This window comes from Medicago sativa, chromosome 7 (assembly GCF_051527215.1).
Source record: "Medicago sativa cultivar Bolivia chromosome 7, Bolivia_mono, whole genome shotgun sequence".
NCBI classification, from domain to species: Eukaryota; Viridiplantae; Streptophyta; class Magnoliopsida; order Fabales; family Fabaceae; genus Medicago; species Medicago sativa.
The window spans coordinates 66228197-66249764 of NC_140755.1; the positions used below are offsets into that span (position 1 = coordinate 66228197).

The window sequence follows — 21568 nt, forward strand, 5'->3', positions numbered from 1 at the left end:
CCGCTAACAAGAACATCAAGAAGATTGTTCAGAAGATGGTCACTACTTACAAAGACTGGCATGAGATGCTACCTTTTGCCTTGCATGGTTACCGTACTACGGTGCGCAGTTCAACCGGGGCAACTCCTTTCTCTCTTGTATATGGTATGGAAGCAGTTCTCCCTCTAGAAGTGGAGATTCCATCTCTTCGAGTGATCATGGAAGCAAAATTAACTGAGGCTGAATGGTGTCAAAGCCGGTATGATCAATTGAATCTGATTGAAGAGAAACGCATGGATGCTATGGCTCATGGACAGTTGTATCAAGTGCGAATGAAGAATGCTTTTGACAAGAAAGTCCGACCTAGAGAATTCAAGGAAGGCGAACTTCTATTGAAAAGAAGGATAAGTCAGCAACCCGACCCAAGGGGCAAGTGGACACCTAATTATGAAGGACCTTATGTTGTCAAGAAGGCTTTCTTTGGTGGTGCTTTGATTCTTACACACATGGATGGTGTTGAACTCCCAAATCCTGTTAATGCCGATATAGTCAAGAAATACTTTGTCTAAAAAGAAAAGAACAGCGTGGTAGGTCGAAAACCCGAAAGGGCGGCCTAGGCAAAAATGCGCTTCCCGGTGGATCGAAAACCCAAAAGGGCGATCCAGGCAAAAGTTAGGGACAAAAAAATGAATATGAAAAAGCTCGCTGAGATTGTACGCAGCTCAGGCAAGAATGAGCGCCTCGATGAGCCGAAAACCCGAAAGGGCGGTTCATGCAAAAATGAGGTTGACAATAAAAGACAAGTAACTATATCTGGCAAATCACCATCACTCCTTGGGGCACCTACAACTGTCAATGATCGCCTTCATCAGAAGCTTCTGTACATGTGGATTCAAAATTTCTATGAAATATAGCGGTCATCGTGTTCAATGTATCACCAACCAATAAAATTACCATTTTCCAAGCTTTGTAAATCCGTGAAGTCATGCCTTTGGCTGACTCTCACTCTTCTACATCAATTTGAGCCTGTGCTATTGTTTGAAACTCTATTTTTCTTTCTACTTTCAATGCTATATACAAAATATTTCCTTTCCATTTTGATAATGTCAATGTCTGAAACAAACATTTTTGAAAACTGAAAAATCTTTTTCTGTCTATTTTGAAAGCAAACCTGAGCAATAGGGTACATTTCAATGAAACATGCATGAATAAATGAATGTCAATGTCTATTTCAATACATGTTACAAGCAGGTTACTCCCCAGGGTGATCTGTGGTCAATGGCAAGAATGAAAAAACAGAATGAAAATGAAAAAAGTTGAAAAATGCAAATGAAAAGCTCGCTAAGTCGAAAACCCGAAAGGGCGGCTTAGGCAAAAATGAGCACCCCGCTGATTGACAACCTATGAAGGCAATTCAGGCAAAAATGGGGCAACGAAAAGAATTTTATTCCCCGGTGAGTCGAAAACCCGAAAGGGCGGTTCAGGCAAAAATGGGATTGAAAAATGAAAGAATGAAAGAATAAAATAATGAAAAGCATTGACCACAGATGCGAATATCCAATGTTTACCCAGCACTGACACGCCTAGCAGCGGCGACCTGTATCCAAGAATCTTCCAAGGTTCCCTTCTCTACAAGTTTATTGCCCTCAGCCATGGTTTCGATACGTCTCTCAACGACGGTCTCTCCAAAGAGGTTTTTTACCCTGTGAATATATTGCAGCACGAGCCACTACGTGCCCAATCTTCCAACGTTTTGTCTGCCTTTGTGAAACTTCTCTGTCAAACTACAAACCAATCATGCATTTCAAGCATTCATACATGCATAATCATGCATTTTATGTGCTCATACATTTAATAATCTTGTTATACCATACATACATATTGCATTTCCAAGTTTCAACTGTCAAGTTCCACTCAAATTCCAATTTCAATCCAATCACAATCTCAATTTCAACTGTCAAATTCAATTCAAGTTCAACCTTCAATCCAATTTCAATGTCAATTTAATCCAATTCAATTTCAATTTCCAATCCAGTTTCAATGTCAATCTCCAAATTCAATTCAATCTCAATCTCTAAATCAATTCAATTTCAAACTCCGATTTCAATCCAGTCTCAATTTCAATTCAATTTCAACTGTCAAATTTGATGCAATCTCAACTCTCCAATCTCAATTTCAAATCATTTCAAATCTCAAATTCGATGCAATCTCAACTCTCAAACCTCAAATTCAATTCAATCCAATCTCAATTTCAGTTTCAACTCAATCTCAATTTCAATTTCAAATCAAATTTCCAATTTCAATCCAATCTCAATTTCAATCCAATTTCAATTTCCAATTCAATTCAATTTCAACTCTCAATTTCTATGTCTCTGATCAATCTCAACTTTCAATCTCTCTTTCAACATCAAACTTTCAATTCAATGTCATTATCAATGTCAATTCACTCTCAATTTGCTTTTGGGCCAACAAAAATGGTCATGTCTATTTTCAAATCAAATCAATGTCAGCTTACTCTCAATTTGAATCTTTCTAAATCCAACTTTCAATTTGTATCTTGTTATCGGTCAAGTGGCAGGTTCGATCCAAAGAACAGCTTGTACCTGTTTATATGCCTATATTTCCGGTCAAACGGCAAGTTCGATCCAAAGAACAGTTTGTACCCTTTGCTTATGTTTTGTTATCGGTCAAACGGCAAGTTCGATCCAAAGAACAGTTTGCACCTACTTACATGTTGTGGTATTGATCAAGTGGCAGGTTCGATCCAAAGAACAGCTTGTATCTACCCTTTGTCTATATCTCCGATCAAGTGGCAAGTTCGATCCAAAGAACAGCTTGTATCTGCCTATATGGCTATGTTTTCAATCAAGTGGCAAGTTCGATCCAAAGAACAGCTTGTACCCATCTCTTGTTTGTATTTCTTGGTCAAGTGGCAAGTTCGATCCAAAGAACAGCTTGTACCTACCTTTTGTTTGTATTTCCTCGGTCAAGTGGCAGGTTCGATCCAAAGAACAGCTTGTACCCATCTCTTGTTTGTATTTCTCGGTCAAGTGGCAGGTTCGATCCAAAGAACAGCTTGCACCTATCTTTTGTCCCCTGGTTTGTCTACCCTGTCAATGTCTACTTAAATCCCCAGTGATATGACATGCTCTGTTAGACTCCAGTTGCTTGTCTTGCATTCATAATCAAAATGTTGCATGGCATGCATGTTTTGAAAATCTAAGAGCGTATTTTTATGTCCAAAAACAGTGCAAATGTTAATATTTAAGTATCTTCGTCCCGTCAAATCAAAGACTTCGTCTCTTGACTCTCCGGACAAAGAAACTTAAATAGGGGCAGCTGTTATACCCTAATTTTGGACCTAAAAATATTTATTCAATTCTTCTTTTCTTGCATTATAAGTCATTTGAACTGTCTCTGATCAATTGCATCTTTCCTTGCATTTTATTTCAATATCATTTGCAAAATTCACATAAAAGGGTATTTTAGTCATTTCCTGCATTCAACTCATTTTAATCTTTGAAAATTGTTTGAGTCTTTTAAATTGGTTCGTATAAGTCCTTGTCCCAGTCTCATGTCAAAATTCACTTCGAAGAATATCAGTTGGGTCATTTTTTAGTCAGTTTAGCCCCTAGGGGCATTTTAGTCATTTCCTATGTCAAAATTTCTTTCAATCTTTTTAAAATTTTGTTTGAGTCCTCTCAAGTAGTTTGAATAAGTCTTCATTTCAATTCTATGTCAAAGTCCATTTTAAAATTGCATTTGAAGTCATTTTGAGTCAGTTTTGCCCCTAGGGGCATTTTGGTCTTTTCATGTGTCAAAACTCTGTTTAAACTCTTGAAATTGTCTCTGAGTCTTTTAATTTTGTTTGTATAAGTTCTTGCTTTAATTTCCTGTTAAAAATCCATTTTAAAATTTCATCTGAGTCATTTTTAGTCGTTTTAAGCCTCCAGGGGCATTTTGGTCATTCCACGTAAAATCTCTTATTTGCTCTATTGTTTTTAATCGTCTCGCTTTACGTTAATTTTCAATTTACTTTTTCAATTCAATTTTAGTTTTAATTTTCATTTCGGTCCTTGTACTTTTGTTATTTGCATTTTAATCCCTTTTAGGTGTGTTAAGTCCAAGTGCCATGTGTCCAAATGCTATTGGTCCATAAGAGTTTGTTACAAGTCCAGTGCCATGTGGCAGCCAGTCATTGGTCCAAAGCTTACCATGTCACCTATATAAGTCAAAGTCATGGTCAAAGTCCATTCATTCAATCATTATCACATTTTTCACAAAATACACAAAATAAAAAAAAATCAATTTCTCTTCTCCCTCTCTTTTTCTCTCACGTGAATCATCACCACCACCACCATAACCACTTTTTTTTCTCCACCACTCCACCACCATAACTAACTCACTCCACCACCATAACCAACTCTCTCCACCCTCCAAACCACCACAACAACCTCCTTCTTTCACATTCCACTACCACCTCCACCAAAACCACCACAACAACCTTGAATCCTCCATAACCAAACCTTCACCATCACTTTCAACTAACAACAATCATCATCATCATAATCCATCACAAACTTTCAGCCACAATCACAATCATCATCATCACCAACACATCCATTTTCGTTTTCCTTTACCACACAAACGTTCAAACACAAAGCAAAAGCCAAAACCGAAATTGAAGTGAGGAAAGAAGAAGAAAGAACGGTGCAGCAAGAAGGAAGGGAACAAATCCAGAATTGAACACAAGCAAAGAAGAAAACGGTGCAGCAAGAAGAAAGAGAGGTAACGGTTTCATCTTTGTTCATCTTTTCTTGCTAAATTATTCCGAAAATTGCAAGTTAGATCTAGGAGTTGGTGTTAGTTTGCTGGCTTTTTTGATTAGATATTTGGAATGAGGAAGAAAAAGGATGTGTAAAAATGAATAAAGTTTTCAAAACGGAGAAGTTTGGCTACTCCGGCACGGTGGCGCCACCACCGGCCACCGTGCCAGAATTCATGAAACCGTCGGAGAAGAAAGGGGGGGGGGGGGGGGTGGCGCTGTTATGAGCTGTGAGGGAGAAGAGTTTTCACGTTTTCTTGCAAAAAGAAATGAACAAGCAATGTGTTCTTTCTTTCCATAAGTATCACCTTTGTACCATGACCCATGGAGCTACCCGATCCAGCCCATACCCATGCCCATTTTCGCAATTGGTTCAGGCTTGTTCAAGCCCAACGTTTTTTGTTTCTTTTTTTTTTTCAGTATGCTGTTCACACCCCCCCCCCCCTTTCCTGCATGCTTGTGTTAAATTTTACTTTTTACACCCCTATGTTGCTCAATTTTCATGTTAATGTCCTAATCTTTTTTTTTATACGTTTCTAAGTACATTTGTGGCATTTTTGCAGTGTTTTTACAAATTGAAAATTGATAAAAAATAATGTAGGAATTTTCTTGCTTATGTGTGATACTTTGTGAAGAACTAGAAAGAACCTTGCATGATCTTGGCCCTTAATCTTGAGTATTTGATATGGAACCTTGCTATATGAATTTTATGAATATTGTGACTTTGAATCCATGAAATTGGTGCTGTTTGTGAATATTTCATTAATGCCTTGTATTCCAAGTTTTGTTTGTGAATAAATAATGTGAAATTTGCCTAATTTTTGTCTTAAATGCTTGGTAGTATATATTCCTTTGATCCTCTTTGTGAAAACTGAATTGAAATTCTTTGGGAACCCTTTGAAACATGAGGATTATAGGTCATATTCAAGCCTTGCATTGGTGATGAATTTTTTAGGCCTATTTCACATTGTTTTTGCTTGTTTTTTTTATGTAAATTTTCTTACTTTTGTTATGATAGATTTGACTTGCTTTATATCTTGTGCTACTAACCACTTTCGTTTCATGTTTCATTTATTCATAAGCATTGCACACTTCATCTTCCTCTCCATCTTATTTCTTGCACTTTAAGTTTCAATTTCATGCAAAAATTAGAATGTAAAGATTTAGGAGTTCTTGTAATATTCTACTTTCATGTCATTTAAATTCTTGCAAGACCATAGAATGTATCTAGGGCATGATGTAAAGGACAATGGACTCTAATGATGTACACCGACACAAACACCGACACATGCACACACACCACTTTAGGTATATAGCTAGAATATGCATGTTTAGATGTATGTTTAGGATTGTATGTTTAGATGAATGTTTAGGCTTTATACTTAGAAAAATCAATTTTCCAAAAAATATGAACAATATCACTCAAACCATTTTCTAAATAAACCTTGGGATCAAAATCCCATTGTATTTTTCCCTTTTATTTTCTTAATCAAATTTCAATGAAAAATAGCCATACTTAGACCACATTTCGCAAATAACTAATCCCACCTCACATTTTCTAAATCTCATGCCCTTGAGGCCTCTCTCTCTCATTCTTCAACTTCTAATTTTCAAACTTAAAATCAACCAACAAAAACAAAAACATTTTTGGAAGCGAACTACGACGGATTTGATCCCTTAAACGGGTACGTAGGCAAGGACAAAATTCCTTCAATTCAAATAAAATAAAAATTCAAACACATTCTTCTCCCTCCAATTCTTCACTTAGAAAACTCTTAGGCCCAATATCACTTTTCAAAGTAGCATTTAAAAATAAAGCGCGCGCGTAGAAATTAAAGACGGTTCCTATAGCGAAAACAACTCCCGGACCTTGATTCTCAAAGGGTTTTGCTTACTTTTTCCCTTCCCAAGAAAAAATGAGATATCACCGGTTAAAAAGGTTCAAACGTAATCAATGTTTGACACCCGAAAAACCAAGATAAAACAAAACTATACACGTATTCACAAGTATTCTTAACATTCACATCATTCAATATCATCATCTCAAGTTCACACACATCACAAAATCAACCATGTTAATCAACAATTAACAAATTCAATCATCATTCACAACTCAATGCATTTCAATTCACCAACAGAGTATGCAATGGCTCTAGACTCATCTAGATGCATGTGGTACCAAATCTCCTCAAGGTCGTCACCCATGATGCAACAAAAACATCATTATCAACGGCTATAGTCAACGGCAATATGGATATAACATCCGACACGACATATGATGCATGAACGTATGACTCAATTCACCATGCATATGTTCACAACAATTCAACGGCTATAATCAACGGCTATAAGTCAACGGCTATAATCATCATTCAACTATATCATATAGTTTTATATCTCCACATAATTCCTTACAATCCAAATAAAAGAACAATTACAACATATGATCACAAACATCATATTCATCACCTAACAACCATTCATACATCATCTCATAATCATATCAATCTGATCATAAAGGGTTCATAAGCAATTGGCTCTCAAAAAATCATTTTCAATCAAGTTCGTCTCAAAATCACAATATTGAAAATAATTGGGTCATTTAACCAAAACCAAGTAAACAAGCTCCAATGCCTCAACTAGGCATACCACTAGGCCACATATGAATGCCGTAGAGGATACCTTGGCGTTTCACCGGCCAAACATAACGAAATCATGAAAATCACAAAGTTCGTCTCAATTATCATTATTCAAAGAATTTCCCATTTCTAAGTAAAACAAGTAGGTTCACTACATCAAGTTTTAACCTCCTTAGCCGAACTCATAAAAATCAAGTTTCAAAGATTAAAAACATTCCACGAGAATTGGGTCGACTTAGAACTAGTTATGCGGGATTTTTCGACAAAACTTTTCAAGAGTATTTTCCCCATAACTTGAAAACCAAAAATCATATTCAAGTCAAACCAACGCCCTTAGAAAGCTAAAAATATTATCTACAATTTTCATGTTTGTACTAAAAACCAGTTCACGACAGAAACGAGGGAAAAAGATGAAAGAATGCGAAACAGGGGGGGTACTTCCCTGTACAACTCGCAACTGCGAGTAACTTCACTCGCCATTGCGAGTTGGCTCCAGGGAGCCCCTGTTGCTCGCATCCAACTCGCAACTGCGAGTACGGTTGCGAGTTATGACAGTAGTTTCGGGAAAAAGAGCCATTTTCACCTCAAAACCCCAATTTTGACTCCCCAATGCCCAAATTTGATTCCAAAGTTTGTTTAAACATTTCTAAACATGAAAAGACACTCAAACCCATATAAAATTTGCCCCAAAACATTCTCTTAACAAAAATCATCATTTGACCCATTTTTCATCAAAACTTCAAAAACAACACAAAGTCATAGCAAACTCCACAATTATGATTGATTGCCCAAGGTTTTAATCATCAACAACAACATCCCTCAACAACAACAACAATTAACCATCATGAATTCATCAATAATTCATCACAACAACACCTCATTTCATCATTTTTGGACAAAAATGCAAAGCATACACTTAACCACAATTTAAGCATGTAATTTCATCATCAATAACTCAAATAACATTCAATTTACATACCCAAACATTGCATCAAAACACGAACACGAATTTACAATTAATTAGGTTCAATTCATCAATTTCACAAAATGGGTAGAAATAAAAAGTTAGGAATTATGGTTGAAACCTAACCCTCTTACCTCTAGCACCAAGAATCTCTAACCCAAGCTTCAATTTAGCTCCTAGATGATGAATCCTCTCTTGCCTCTAACCCTTGCTCTTGTTCTTCCCTCTAGCCTCTAACTCTTCTCTTCTCAAATGAAAAATGTTGGTGAAAAACCCTATTTCTCTACTAACATTAGTTTATATAGGCTCCCCTAATTGGGCTTATCTCACAAACCTTAATGGGCCTAACCCATTTCTATTTAAACCTCAAAAATGTTACTACTCACTTTACGGTAAAATATGACACTAACGGTCACTTAACGGTAAATAAAATAATTACTACACCTTCTAGTAACTTGGTAAAATAATACTCTTACTAAGCACTAAAAATAAACTCCAGCAAAAATTACAAAATTACCCCTGCTCTCAAAATGACCAAAATGCCCCTAAGTTCAAAATGACTAAAATACCCCTCTAATACCGAATTCTACGATTCCCAACCAAAAATACACACAGATGCAATAATCACATAAGAGCACATATAACACACATAAATAAATAAATAAAATAAATCTAGCGAAAAATCGGGCTGTTACAAAGTACCTCAAAGTTCCACGTAGCAGCCGCTTGTTATTTCAAATTGTGACTAAATGTTTATATTTTAAAATTACACCAACAATATAATATAGCAAATATAATATAAAAAAAATATAGTAACTATTTTTAATTAACAATTTAAGTAATATTATAAAAAAGATAAAAGAGTAAATAAAATACTTTTAGTGAAGGGTAAAATTGAAAAGGAAAACAGTCAACTCCCAATTCATGTACTTTCTTTATATATAACTAGTGGAAAGACGGGCACGATAACACATGTGATTATTTTATTATGTTTGTTTGTATAATTTTGATTAAATTTTTTAAATTTTAAAATATTAATAGAAATTATTGATATATTGATTTATAAACAAAATATTGTCACGGCATATAACAATTATTTATGAACTCAACATATTTTAGTTTGCCTACATATATTTAAAAAAGATAAAATAATGATTTTTTTATTGGTTATTCTAATAGTAATTAGTAATGTCATAAAATAAATGATCTTTTATTGTTTATTCTAATGATCTTTAACATTATTTTTTGCTCACTTTGTTATTAATATTTTTTTAGAGGATTTAAAGTCCAATCTTTAACATTATTTTTTTCTCACGTTTGTTAATGATATTTTTTTAGAGGATTTAAAGTCCAATCTTTAACAATATTTTTTGCTCACGTTTGTTACTAATCTTTTTTTAGAGGATTTAAAGTCAAATCTTTAACATTATTTCTTGCTCACGTTTGTTACTAATATTTTTTTTAGAGGATTTAAAGTCCAATCTTTAACATTATTTTTTTTCTTACGTTTGTTACTAATATTTTTTTTAGAGGATTTAAAGTCCAATCTTTAACATTATTTTTTGTTCACGTTTGTTACTAATCTTTTTTTTAGAGGATTTAAAGTCCAATCTTTAACATTATTTTTTGCTCAATCGGTTTCTGTTTCTGCAACAACTTCCGGCTATCTCGTCTGTGTTATTTCCAGTCCGCATTCAAAATGATCAAAGAATGAGAGTGACCTAAATTCTTCTATCTTCGGTGAGAATGAGGGTTTAGTTTCTAAATTGAGAGTGATATCGAAAAAGAAAATAGTATTTTCGATTTTTTTTCCTTTCAAATTTTGTTTAGTTTGAACTTTTTCGGCTATTATTTTTGTTTAAATAAAAGTAAAAAAACTCATAGACTTGTGAGAAATAAAGCCGGAAAAAACATAAACTTCGTATTATTTTTTTTGCATAAATGATTATTGTTCACCTTTGATTTTCTCAGATCCCGATTCATTCATTCTTCTAACAATAGTAATCTACTATAACCCTGCAAATATAACAGGAAAAACATAAATTTCACACAATTAATATGATCAATTTTGGATTGCAAACGAATATCCATAATTACTATGATAAATTCTGGATCGATTTGAATTCATGAGAAGAGACATAAAGAATGCAAACATAATTTATAAACTTTTTGTGAATTTGATCTGTGGTTAACGGTGATAAAAGAGGGTTAACGGGGATGATTAGTGACATGAATTACTAATCCATGTGTTATTTTATAATTGGCTATTTGTATTCAATATTAAGGGTATTTTTGGAAAGAAAAGTCCAACTCAAAAGTGTGCTGAAAAGGGGTAGTTTTCTTTATATATAGTATAGAAGTATCAATAAAATATATGATTTTAGGGTGGATTTTTCACTTCAATACCCTTGAATAAATTTGACTACAAGAATATTAGATTGATTGTATTTTAGGGGAAAGAATGATATGTATATTTTTTTTTTTAGGGAGAATGATATATTGTTGTTGCCTTGTTGGTGTACTTTGAAAAGATTAGAATTTATATTATACTTGTGCTATATTGATGTATCATTGAAAAATACTCTCCTCTTTTTAAGTGTCTTTTTGAAATAATAACACCAAATTAGTAACACCAAACCTGTTAACGATGGAAACTTTAAATCAAAAGCATAGTGAAACCGCAGCAAGCAACACAACAATTTAAATTGAATTGGCACGGCACAGTGGTAATTTTAATTACTGGCAAGTGGAAACTTAAATTTAACAGCCACGCAACAGTGGAAACTACATATCTAACACGGCACCAGCAAGCAATAATGATTCACAATTGGAATTCAACTAAAAGGGGTGCAGCAACAGGTTATATATATATATATATATATATATATATATATATATATATATATATATATATATATATATATTACGGGTAAGCAATTAAATTGGAGTGAAAGGAAATAATAGCAAATTGGTGTGAAAGGATATTATAAAATATAATATGGTAGTCAGAGGTGTGTTTATCTTTTTGCTCTTTTTATGGCCTAATTTTACAACTGAAGACTCCTAAATATTGTGCGGGAGATGTGCACCAACCGTTGGATCGAATATGGATGACTTGAAATTATCTTGGAAAAGTTGTTCCTCGGCTCATGACATGACATGACATGACTCTTTTTCGGTCCACACAAAACACAATAATTGACTCTAGAGCAGATGAATATCAAACTATCTAGACAATGTATTTTGCGTGTTATCAATCAGTCATTTTTGGACTGATTTGTTCAAGTTTAGTGGCACAGTCCTCCACATGAGTTCTTCTTATCACCCACAGATCGACAAACAAACGGAAGATATATGAATAGAATTGTTGAGCAATACCTACGTGCTTTTGTCGACGACAAGCCTTCTTAGTGGGTCTGTTTTCTTCCTTGGGCAGAGTACCACTACAATACTCCGGTCCATTCTACTCAGGTCCCTTCTTATTGAAGCAAGTGACACTGTCTTGACTGACCGAGAGGCCCTTCTGTTCAAGCTTACGAAGAATCTGTTGAAAGGCCAGTTGCAGATGAAAGCCATGGCGGATAAGCATCGTCGTGAAGTTCAGTTCGATGTAAATTCTTGGGTGCATGTCAAGCTCCAGCTCTGTAGACAAACTTCCCTCTCCAGTTCCAAGTATCACAAGTTGTCAAAAAGATATTATAGTCCATATTTGATCTTGGAGCATATTGGTAAGGTCACCTACAATCCCTCCCACCTCATTCCAAGATTCACAACATGTTTCATAGCTCGCTTCTCAAGCCACACGAAGCTCTTCCACCGTGTAGTGTGGATCAGCTTCCTCTGCATTCCATTGATCACCATCCCATAATTTCCACCCTAGCTATTATGAGGTCTCAGAGTCGCGTCACTGATAATAATCCTACTCGTTTTGTCTTGGTGCAGTGGCATGGCCTTCTCCAAGGTGGCACTTCACGGGAGAAGTGGGATGAATTGCGCACTACTTATTGTTATCAAAAACGCGATTTAAGTCTCAAAATCCTGGTTTTTGCGACTTTGCGTAGCTTCAACGACTCAAATCCATAGTAAAGTCCCTAAAACAGGCAAAATCCTATTAAAATAGCACAAAATCGCATAAAATCGTGAAATCCATTCAAAATCGCAGGATTTTGATGGATTTTGAAGGATTTTGTTCATTTTTTTATAAGGGTCAATTTTTGACCCGGTTCGTAAATTGACCCGATTTGAATCCATGATCCGGTTCTATAAATACCCAAAAGGCCAGAAATTTTCATTCTTTCACTTCCCCCACACTTTCTCAATAGTTACACGGGGTTGTTCATTTTTCATCTAGTTCAAAATGAACTAAACCTAACTAGATTGCCTCCTTCCTATCCATCAATTTGTCAGGCATTTAGGATTTGCCTTTAAGTATTTTGTCTAGATTATTTACCATTATTATGACTACTAAAGAATATTTGCATCTAGGCTTTGAGTCATTTATGTATATGTATTTTGCGGACTTTTATGACTATATGCAATTTATAACATATATTTAACATTATTTTTTTTTGGTAGAATCCTCGATTTTGATTGCAATTTTATGAGTCCCGACTTTGCTATCCTATATCGATTCTACAAGAGTCTTTGAGTAAAATCTTTCGATTTTGATTGCGATTTTACGAGTCCCGATTTTGCTACTCCCTTTCGACTTGAAGTAAAGTCCCGATTTTGATAACCTTTACAACCTTGAGGACAAGGTCAATTTTGAAGAGGAAAGCAATGATATGGACCCAGCTGTTGGGCCTATTGTGCAAGGAAGGACCAAGAGAACTATTACCAAGCCAAGAAAATGGAAGAACTTTGTGACAAGTGACAAGCGACACAAGCATTCTAGAAGATTGATGAGTTTGTTAGGAATTTGGCTGTAAGTGTATGCCATCAGCCAATAGAATTCTAGGACAAATGTTAGGAATTCTGTATGAGAATTATCAATGAAATAGAATCTTCTTATCTATTATTCTTAATTAGGAGTTTGTTCTGTACAATAACAAAGTATTATCATTTACCTATCATCGTTTCACATAATTTACGATAATTATATAACTGAATTGGCAAAATGTATGTAAGAAAAATATATGATTTTTCTAAAAGAAAATTAACAATTATCTTTTTTTCTGATGTAAAAAGCAAAATAAAACGAAACACTGATGAGACATAACAATAGAGGAACAAACTCCCCTTAGTCTTTTCTCAAGAAGTAAACCATGACAGAATACAAAATAAACTATGATCATCCAAATCACTTAAACAACACCACACATTTCAACACCAACACCATCAGTTAAACTCCCCTAATCAGTTATCACACCATAGGTTAATCTCAAGCTTCATTTTTCTACCTTTGGCTTCTTTAGGGGGCTAGCATTAGATGGCAAATTAACCTGATCAGATCCACTTCCTGCCATGTACATGCACATATAATAAAGGAGTAATTAGTACATATTCAAAATTATTAACATGATAACAAGCAAGTGACCATGATTTCACACCCTTTGTGACACTCTCTTTTCTCTTCTCACCTTTCGATCATTCATTTTTCCTTTAATTCTCTTCTTTTTCTATGCTCATTTTTAATTACTCAATTTGAATGGTTTTTGTAAGCAAACTTTACTAATTTAGTGGTTATGTTAGTTTTTAAAGTTTAAACCCTGGACCTCCTATTTATAACTAATTCTCTTAACTCATTAACCTGACTACGTACTTGGAGAAAAGTATTTGATGTGAAGTGTATACAAGCACAACCAATCAAAATCTTGGTATCATGAAAACAATTTCTATATGAGCTTTAGTATCGTTTTTATGATAATTACAAATGATAATGTATCATGAAGTTTTTTTTTGGTTGAATAGTGAAGTAACCTATGTACCGGTTGAGGCCGTTGGTCAAAGCAGATGTTGAGGTCAGTGAAGCTTTAAGTATGCCGAGACCCTGCAACCATATAAACAAACAAATATTGTTAGTTGTTACAAATATGATGATACAAGAAATTTAAAATGAAAGACTGTGTGATATGAAGATGAACATATTCCCTATTACCTCCTTGTGGCCAATATTAATGACCATTTCCTCCACATCATTAAGGGGGACCTTCATTCTTTCTATGTATGAAATACCATCAATGGATGACATTGGAGTGACAACCAAGTCATCTGTCACCATAAACGTTAATGGTGCTCTAGCATATCCACCAGAAATAGGGGATTTAGGATCAACAAATTTATATGACGTATTTTTTTCCTTATAATTGTTTTTTGGTATCGGTAATATTTGGTTCCTGAGTTCAGATTGAGCGGAAATGGTTGGTCTGGTTAGCACATCTTTGAAAAGCTGTGACCTGAAACACTTGTTTGAACTCAATTCAGTCATGCTCTTATACAAATTATCAATGCAGCTTACAAGAGAGAATCCTTGGAGAATATGCAACACTGCTCCTAAGGGGAAAGTGAGGAAACTATAAACGAAATCAGCAAAATCATCATCTGCTTCAACAAACAAAATCTGTTCATTTGATTTTCTTCTCAGTACTTTCACAACCATTTCATCAGATTCTTCCTTTTCTATAGCAATATTAACCTCCATTTGGTTACTTAGAACTAAATTTTCAACAAATTGTTCCTTTTTAAATATAAAGTCGGACAGAGGAGTTTTTGAGACCAAAGACAATTTGAGTAGATCAACTACCTATTCAAACCACATATTGAAGAATTAGTGAGGCAAAAAAACAATAAATAATAATAATAATAATAATAATAATAATAATAAGGGTTTTTCTAACCTGTGCAACATTGCACAGGATAATAAGCAATTAATGCACTTTTTTCTCTCTCTTATTAATCATTCTCGCTCATTTCTCTGCCTTATTAATTAAACTTTAAGAATTTTAACTATCATCATCTTCATTGTTACAATCACAGTAACCGTACATTCACAATTGGATAACGACAAAAAACATAACGAAAGTCTAGCGAGCACACTTTTCTGCTTCTCTCTCTTATAACTCCAATAAGAAAACAAGCTTTCTCAGAAGCAAAACCCAAACGAGCTTTGTCTTCCTTTGTCTTTGAGATCCACCGTCACTTCATCGGTGAAGAATCCATTAGCTGCAGCTTGCACGATTGTCGTCAACAGACTCACTCAGCTTCACCGCAATGGAAGAAGCCAATGCTGGAATAAATCTCAGTTTTGTTCTTCACTTTCTCTCTTGAATAACTCCACCATGACAAAAATACATGTTTGTGTTTCAAGCTAATATCAAGCAACCCCTCAGCCTCATTACCATTGCTTTCATCTTTGTAGGTTAATTTCCCAAGCATGTCGACGAACTCAGTCTAATCGTCGGTGTCGACGGGTTCTTAAAATTAGAGATAACATCATTTTTTAAATTCTTCAATGGGCAATAATGGCTACAGATGTTTCTGTAAAACTCTGACTGTCTTTCCATATATTGCAGTGTGTTTTGTGGTGGTATTGTATACAAACTGGTAGTTCTCTGTTTTGCTCGGTTATGCAGGTTCTAATGTTAAAAAGGTGGTGGTGGAATTGCACACAAACCACTATGATTTTCATAAGCAAACTGGATTACTGGACATTTGATTCACTCAATTGTAAATTATACACAAATCTAATTTTCCATAGGAATTTTAATAGGAGCTGCTTGCGTTGTTATAAAAAAGCATTCGTGATACCATCGTGAAATTTTGGTTCGCGACAAATAGCAATGCTCATCACAATTATACCACCGCCACCCATACCTCTATGAATATCATCACCCTCAACATTCTTCAGACCATGTCCCTTCGATACCATAACAATCAACTACCCATCCACTGACACCGCATTAGCAAGCTCCGGCAACGTCAAATCCGGAAACCGGAATCTCCATACATATAAGGCTCTAACTAATCAAAAGACAATTTCAATGATTCACTGTAATTAGTGCTAACAAGGGAAAGGTCACATGGCAATGAAATCACAATGAGGAGAATTTGAGAATCAATTTCGTTAAACGTAATTGGGAGAATATATAATTGAACATGGGTAAAGAAGACGGGGTTGAAATTTTTTATATTATCTCTCTCTCAATGAATTCCACCTTCTCTCAAATTGTGCTTGTTTCTTTACTGCACAACCTTTGTGTACATCCTTCACTGCATTTGAAGGTTGATATTTTTCTAATTGTTGCAATCAATTCTTAGTATATATCATTACTCTGATTCCCTCAGTCTCAAAAAAAAACGAAATCTTTTTTGGAACATGGTGAATCTTCTTGTTCCACTACTAATATTTAGTCTGATCAAACTTTTCCTTTTCAATTGCAGAAAGAATCATAAAGAATTGATTTTTCATCTTCTCTGAATTTTTTTGACTGAGTAAAGAAGATTTTGATTGAATCTTCTCGTTTCTGTGTTTTGTTTTTCTTTGAGAAAAAATATAAAAGTCAAGAAAAGAGCTATTTAATAAGACAGAGAAATGAGCTAGAATGGTTAATAAGAGAGAGAAAAAAATGCATTAATTGCTTCTTACCCTGTGCAAGGTTGCACAGGTTAGAAAAACCCTAATAATAATAATAATAATAATGAACAAAAAATATGTCATACAAACACAGAATAAGAAAACATACCTCTTTCTTGGTAATGTTGATATTAACGGTTAGTTTATCAATAGCAGCACTGTCATTGACTCCAAGCTTCTGAAGGAGATTTAAACTTGTCGTAACAACATTTGGCATAACATAAAGATCATCAGATATGATAAACGTTGACATTTCCTTAACAAAACCGATTTCTTTACTCAAAATCAGGAATTTTTCTCGGTTCAACAGCTTTCCACAAATACATTTTTGATCGCTGTAGTAACTTAAACAGTCCCTATTTTCAATTTCGCAAATCTCGTTCTCACAGAGGTAGTAGGACTGCAAGGTATCAGTATTGTCAATGTTCAGTTTCATATTCTGGCAATAAGCACCTGCTGAGTTTCTTGGATTGATAAGCATTTCCTTGCATGTCTGTGACCATAGATATTTTTCATCAAGATCTGACACACTTTGATACAGTGAACTAATACTGCCAAAGCTCAGTGCTTCAATATTTGAGTCATTAGCCACAAGTTTTGCAATGGTCCCTAAGCGCAAGGTTAAGAAGCTCAAAAGAACATCAACAAAATCCTTCTCTGCCTCAGCAAATAGAACTTTATTTTTCTTCTTGTCCACCAAAACTCTAATGATAACTTTGTCTACTTGTTTTGCTGCGGTTTTTTCAGCCATGGTAAGAATCTCAGAACTAAAAAAAAAACACAACACTGTTTCTACAATCTATTAGAAAAAAATCACTAGTAAAAATGTTGAAGAAAAAATAAGTTGCGTGAAAGTACTAGTAAAAATAAAGGGCAGACTAGGTTTAGTAATGTGTTGTAGTTTCTAGACAAACTTTGGAAAGGAGAACAATTATATTTGGGGTCACTGCCGGCCATTTAGAAAGGAAATTATGTAACGCCAGCACTGTCTTTCAAAAAAAAAAAAGTAAAGAAGTAGCACTATCTTCAAAAAAAAAAAAAAAAAAGAAGTAGCACTATCTATCAAAAAAAAAATAAAAAAAAGAAGTAGCAATATCTTTCAAAAAAATAAAAAAAGAAGTAGCACTATCTTTAAAAAAAGAAAAAGAAAAGAAGTAGCACTACTTTCTCACTTTATTGTTTCAGAAGCAAAGCTTGAAATTTGGGATTAAGGGACTCTTCCCCAACACGCTAACAAAATATCTCACTTAACTAGACTCTTGACCCGTGCTACCGCACGGGTCATGCCACGTAGAAGTTAATCGAATCAGTCGCAAAAATGTAAACATATATAGTTAATAGAAGTGAAGCAAAGGATTTAGTCTAGTTGTAAAAGAACAGGTCTTGAATCCGAGATGTCCAGGGTTCGAGCCTTCTTAATACCCTTAGAGGAAGGTAAATGTAAATACCTTTGTAAGTGTTCTTTGAATCCGAATCTGCATGTCCTCTCTGCTTTGGATTGGGTCACCATCCTCTCACCCTAAATATAATTCTACCAAAAAATGAATAAATTAAACGAGTGAAGTGGTATCAATATAGTACGTATAACTCAATACAAATCGCAAATACATTCCTAGGTGATCTCTTTATTTTTTTTAATAATTTTTTTTTTAAAAATCAAAACAATAATAATTCGTTCAAAATGATAGGAAATTGATAGGTACATCATTCGACATCGTTATATAATTTTGACATCGTTATATAATTTTTTGGTGGTGGCCGGGATTTGAACCCCGTACCTTGTATATTTTTATGCATTGTCTATACCAACTGAGGTAAGCTCACGAGGACAGATATACACACAACAGACAAGTTAATAGCCTATAACGACAAAATATATATCTATAAATAATATGATAAATAAATAATGATTAGAATAAAAAACTCATTCTTAGATATTTCTTTTGTTAATAATTGTATGGACTAAATTTATCAATAAAAGAGATGTTGTAGAAGTGTGTATAATTCAATTTATTCTAAAATTAGAATTATAGTGATGGTTGCACAAAAAAAAAAAAAATTATAGTGATGGCGACTCACATACATTGAGGGAGCAAGACGGTTGTTTGGCTCTTTCGGAGACTTGAATAGGTCTCCTACGGTAGGAGACATGGTTGTTTTTTTTTTGTTGGTAAAATAAATATGAACCATTAGATAAGGGTCAAGTAACCTTTGGATCAAAATGCTTGTTATAGACCCCCAACACCCAATTGTTTTCTTTTAACATGAATTACTCTTTTCTTTCTTCTCTTGCGCTGTTGCCACAGTTCCAAATTTCATCAGCAAATGATTTCTGTTTTCTTTTTTTAATATTAATTTCATCAACCTTGGTTCCAATATTAATTTTTTATCTTGATAGAACTTAAATGAAATGAATTATATTGATTTCCATTTTCTTTTTCTAAATTATTTTAAAGCTTCATTTTGTTCCCATTTTGAAGCTTATTAGTGATTTAGATTCTTCTTTCTGGGCTCATGTTGCTGGTAGCAAGTTAGTAAACAGTGGTGATGTTTTAATTAGGACAACAATTTGAAGAAGAAGAAGAAGAAGAAAAAGAGAGAAATCGGAATCTGAGTTTCTCAAAAGATGAAACCTTCACAAATTTTGATAAATCATAACATCGTGAATATTCTTCATTTTAACTTGCAGAATAAATAAAAAATAACTTTAAAAAAAACCTTGGAAAAATTAATAGAGATTTTTTTTGGAAGTGAATTGAAAGTTGAAACTGGTGGTGATTTTTCCAGCACAGTCTTTAACAAAGAGGGTAGCTAGAGAGAGAAGAGAATTTCGACCAAAAAAAAAAGAGAGAGAAGAGAATGAGAAGTGAATCAGATATGTTCAGTACAAATTTGCTTTAAAATCTTAGATTGAAGGGTTATTTGATTGATTTTGCTCCATTAAAGTTGTATGTGTTGTTGAAGAAAGAAACAAGGAAGATGGAAGATGGGGCGTGAGAGAGAAAATAGAAAAGTAATTTAGAGTAAAAGAAAGTAATTGGGCGTTGGAAGTGAGTGTATAATAAACATTTTGATTAAAAGTTAATCAACCCATATCAAATGGTTCATACTCATTTTGCTAAAAAAAAAAAAAAAAACAACCATGTCTCCTAGGTCTCCCACCGGAGACGGAGCCCGGTTGTTTACCTTAAATTTTTATAATTTACGCAAGTATCTAATAATTTATCCAACCATCTATATATAAAAATTTCGAAACTAATAAAATTTGAAAAGCAGATGACACGTGTAAATACCTTAGGTTAAGAAATTGGAATCGTAAAAGAATGGGAGAGGATGACGAATGAGACCGTGGTTGCTGCTTAATAACATATGTAACAAATAGATAAGAATAAATTTAATTTAAGGAGGAAACTTACGCACAATTCCTTATGAACTATTTTTATTGTTAGGCAATTATAAAATAACACGTGGATTATCAATTCATGTCACTAATCGTCCCCGTTAACACTCTTTTATCTCCGTTAACCACATATCAAACTCACAAAAAAACTAGCACAAAACAAAAACTCATGTTACTTTTTTATCAGCCGATTTTATGTTGTACATCTGTGTTGTTCCCTCAATACAACCGACAAAGATTGCCAAGTATTTTCATAACCCTTCCACAAAAACAGTATTTTTCATATTATTTTATTATTATTTTTTTATTTTATTAATATAAGTTACTCTTCCATAACTTTTGATCAATTATAACAAACGTGAGCAAAAAATAATGGTAAAGATTGGACTTTAAATCCTCTAAAAAAAGATTAGTAACAAACATGACCAAAAAATAATGTTAAAGATTGGACTTTAAATCATCTAAAAAAAGATTAGTAACAAGCGTGAGCAAAAAATAAGAATGTTAAAGATTTGACTTTAAATACTCTAAAAAAAAGATTAGTAACAAACGTGAGCAAAAACTAATGTTAAAGATTGGACTTTAAGTCTTCTTATAAAAAGATTAGTAACAAACGTGAGCAAAATGTTAAAGATTGAACTTTAACTCCTCTAAAAAAAATATTTGTAACAAACGTAAGCAAAAAATAATGTTAAAGATTGAACTTTTTTTTTTGTGGTGGTCGGGGTTTAAAGATTGGACTTTAAATTCTCTAAAAAAAGATTAGGACTCAAAATATTTTAGAAAAAGATTTGTTAGCACTATATTAAATATTAATAAATAGGTTCTCACAGTTAATTGTTTAGTTTTTCTCAACCTCTCTCAACCCTCTGCATCAGAATTCAGAATTAATCTGTCTAGTTTTTTTTTCCTTTTTCTTTCATGTTACAACTAATCAAAGTCGATTAATTTTATGGATTATATATTTGACTTTACTGGTTTATAAGCGATTATGATTCAAATTGTTTACGATTAATTTTAAGAATTATTTGACTTTTCTGGTTTATAATTTCTTATACAAACTATGATAGCGTAGTTTTTTTTTTTATATATATATATATATATATATAAAGAGAACCATGGTTTTTTTTAATTATTAAATAAAGAGAAAATAAGCAATACATCCCCTGTCGTTAAACTCCTTCCATTA

The 21568-nt window shown here is 33.7% G+C and overlaps 1 protein-coding gene across 3 annotated transcripts in view; it reads right to left on the reverse strand.

Moving 5' to 3' along the window:
• Window positions 1–17911, reverse strand: part of LOC146907810 (uncharacterized) — a 38652-nt gene extending 20741 nt beyond the window's left edge. The window contains exons 1-4 of one of the 3 annotated variants that reach the window (XM_085726201.1): window positions 17089–17911; window positions 14505–15149; window positions 14335–14396; window positions 13623–13865 (exon numbers count right to left, since the gene is read on the reverse strand). In XM_085726201.1, coding sequence (XP_085582327.1) covers window positions 13853–13865; window positions 14335–14396; window positions 14505–15149; window positions 17089–17730 — 1362 coding nt within the window. In that variant the 5' untranslated portion in view covers window positions 17731–17911 and the 3' untranslated portion in view covers window positions 13623–13852. Of the gene's footprint in view, window positions 1–13622; window positions 13866–14326; window positions 14397–14504; window positions 15150–17088 lie in introns of those variants that run through there. The other 2 variants (XM_085726199.1, XM_085726200.1) reach the window with 2 other exon arrangements.
• Window positions 17912–21568: the final 3657 nt, after the last annotated feature.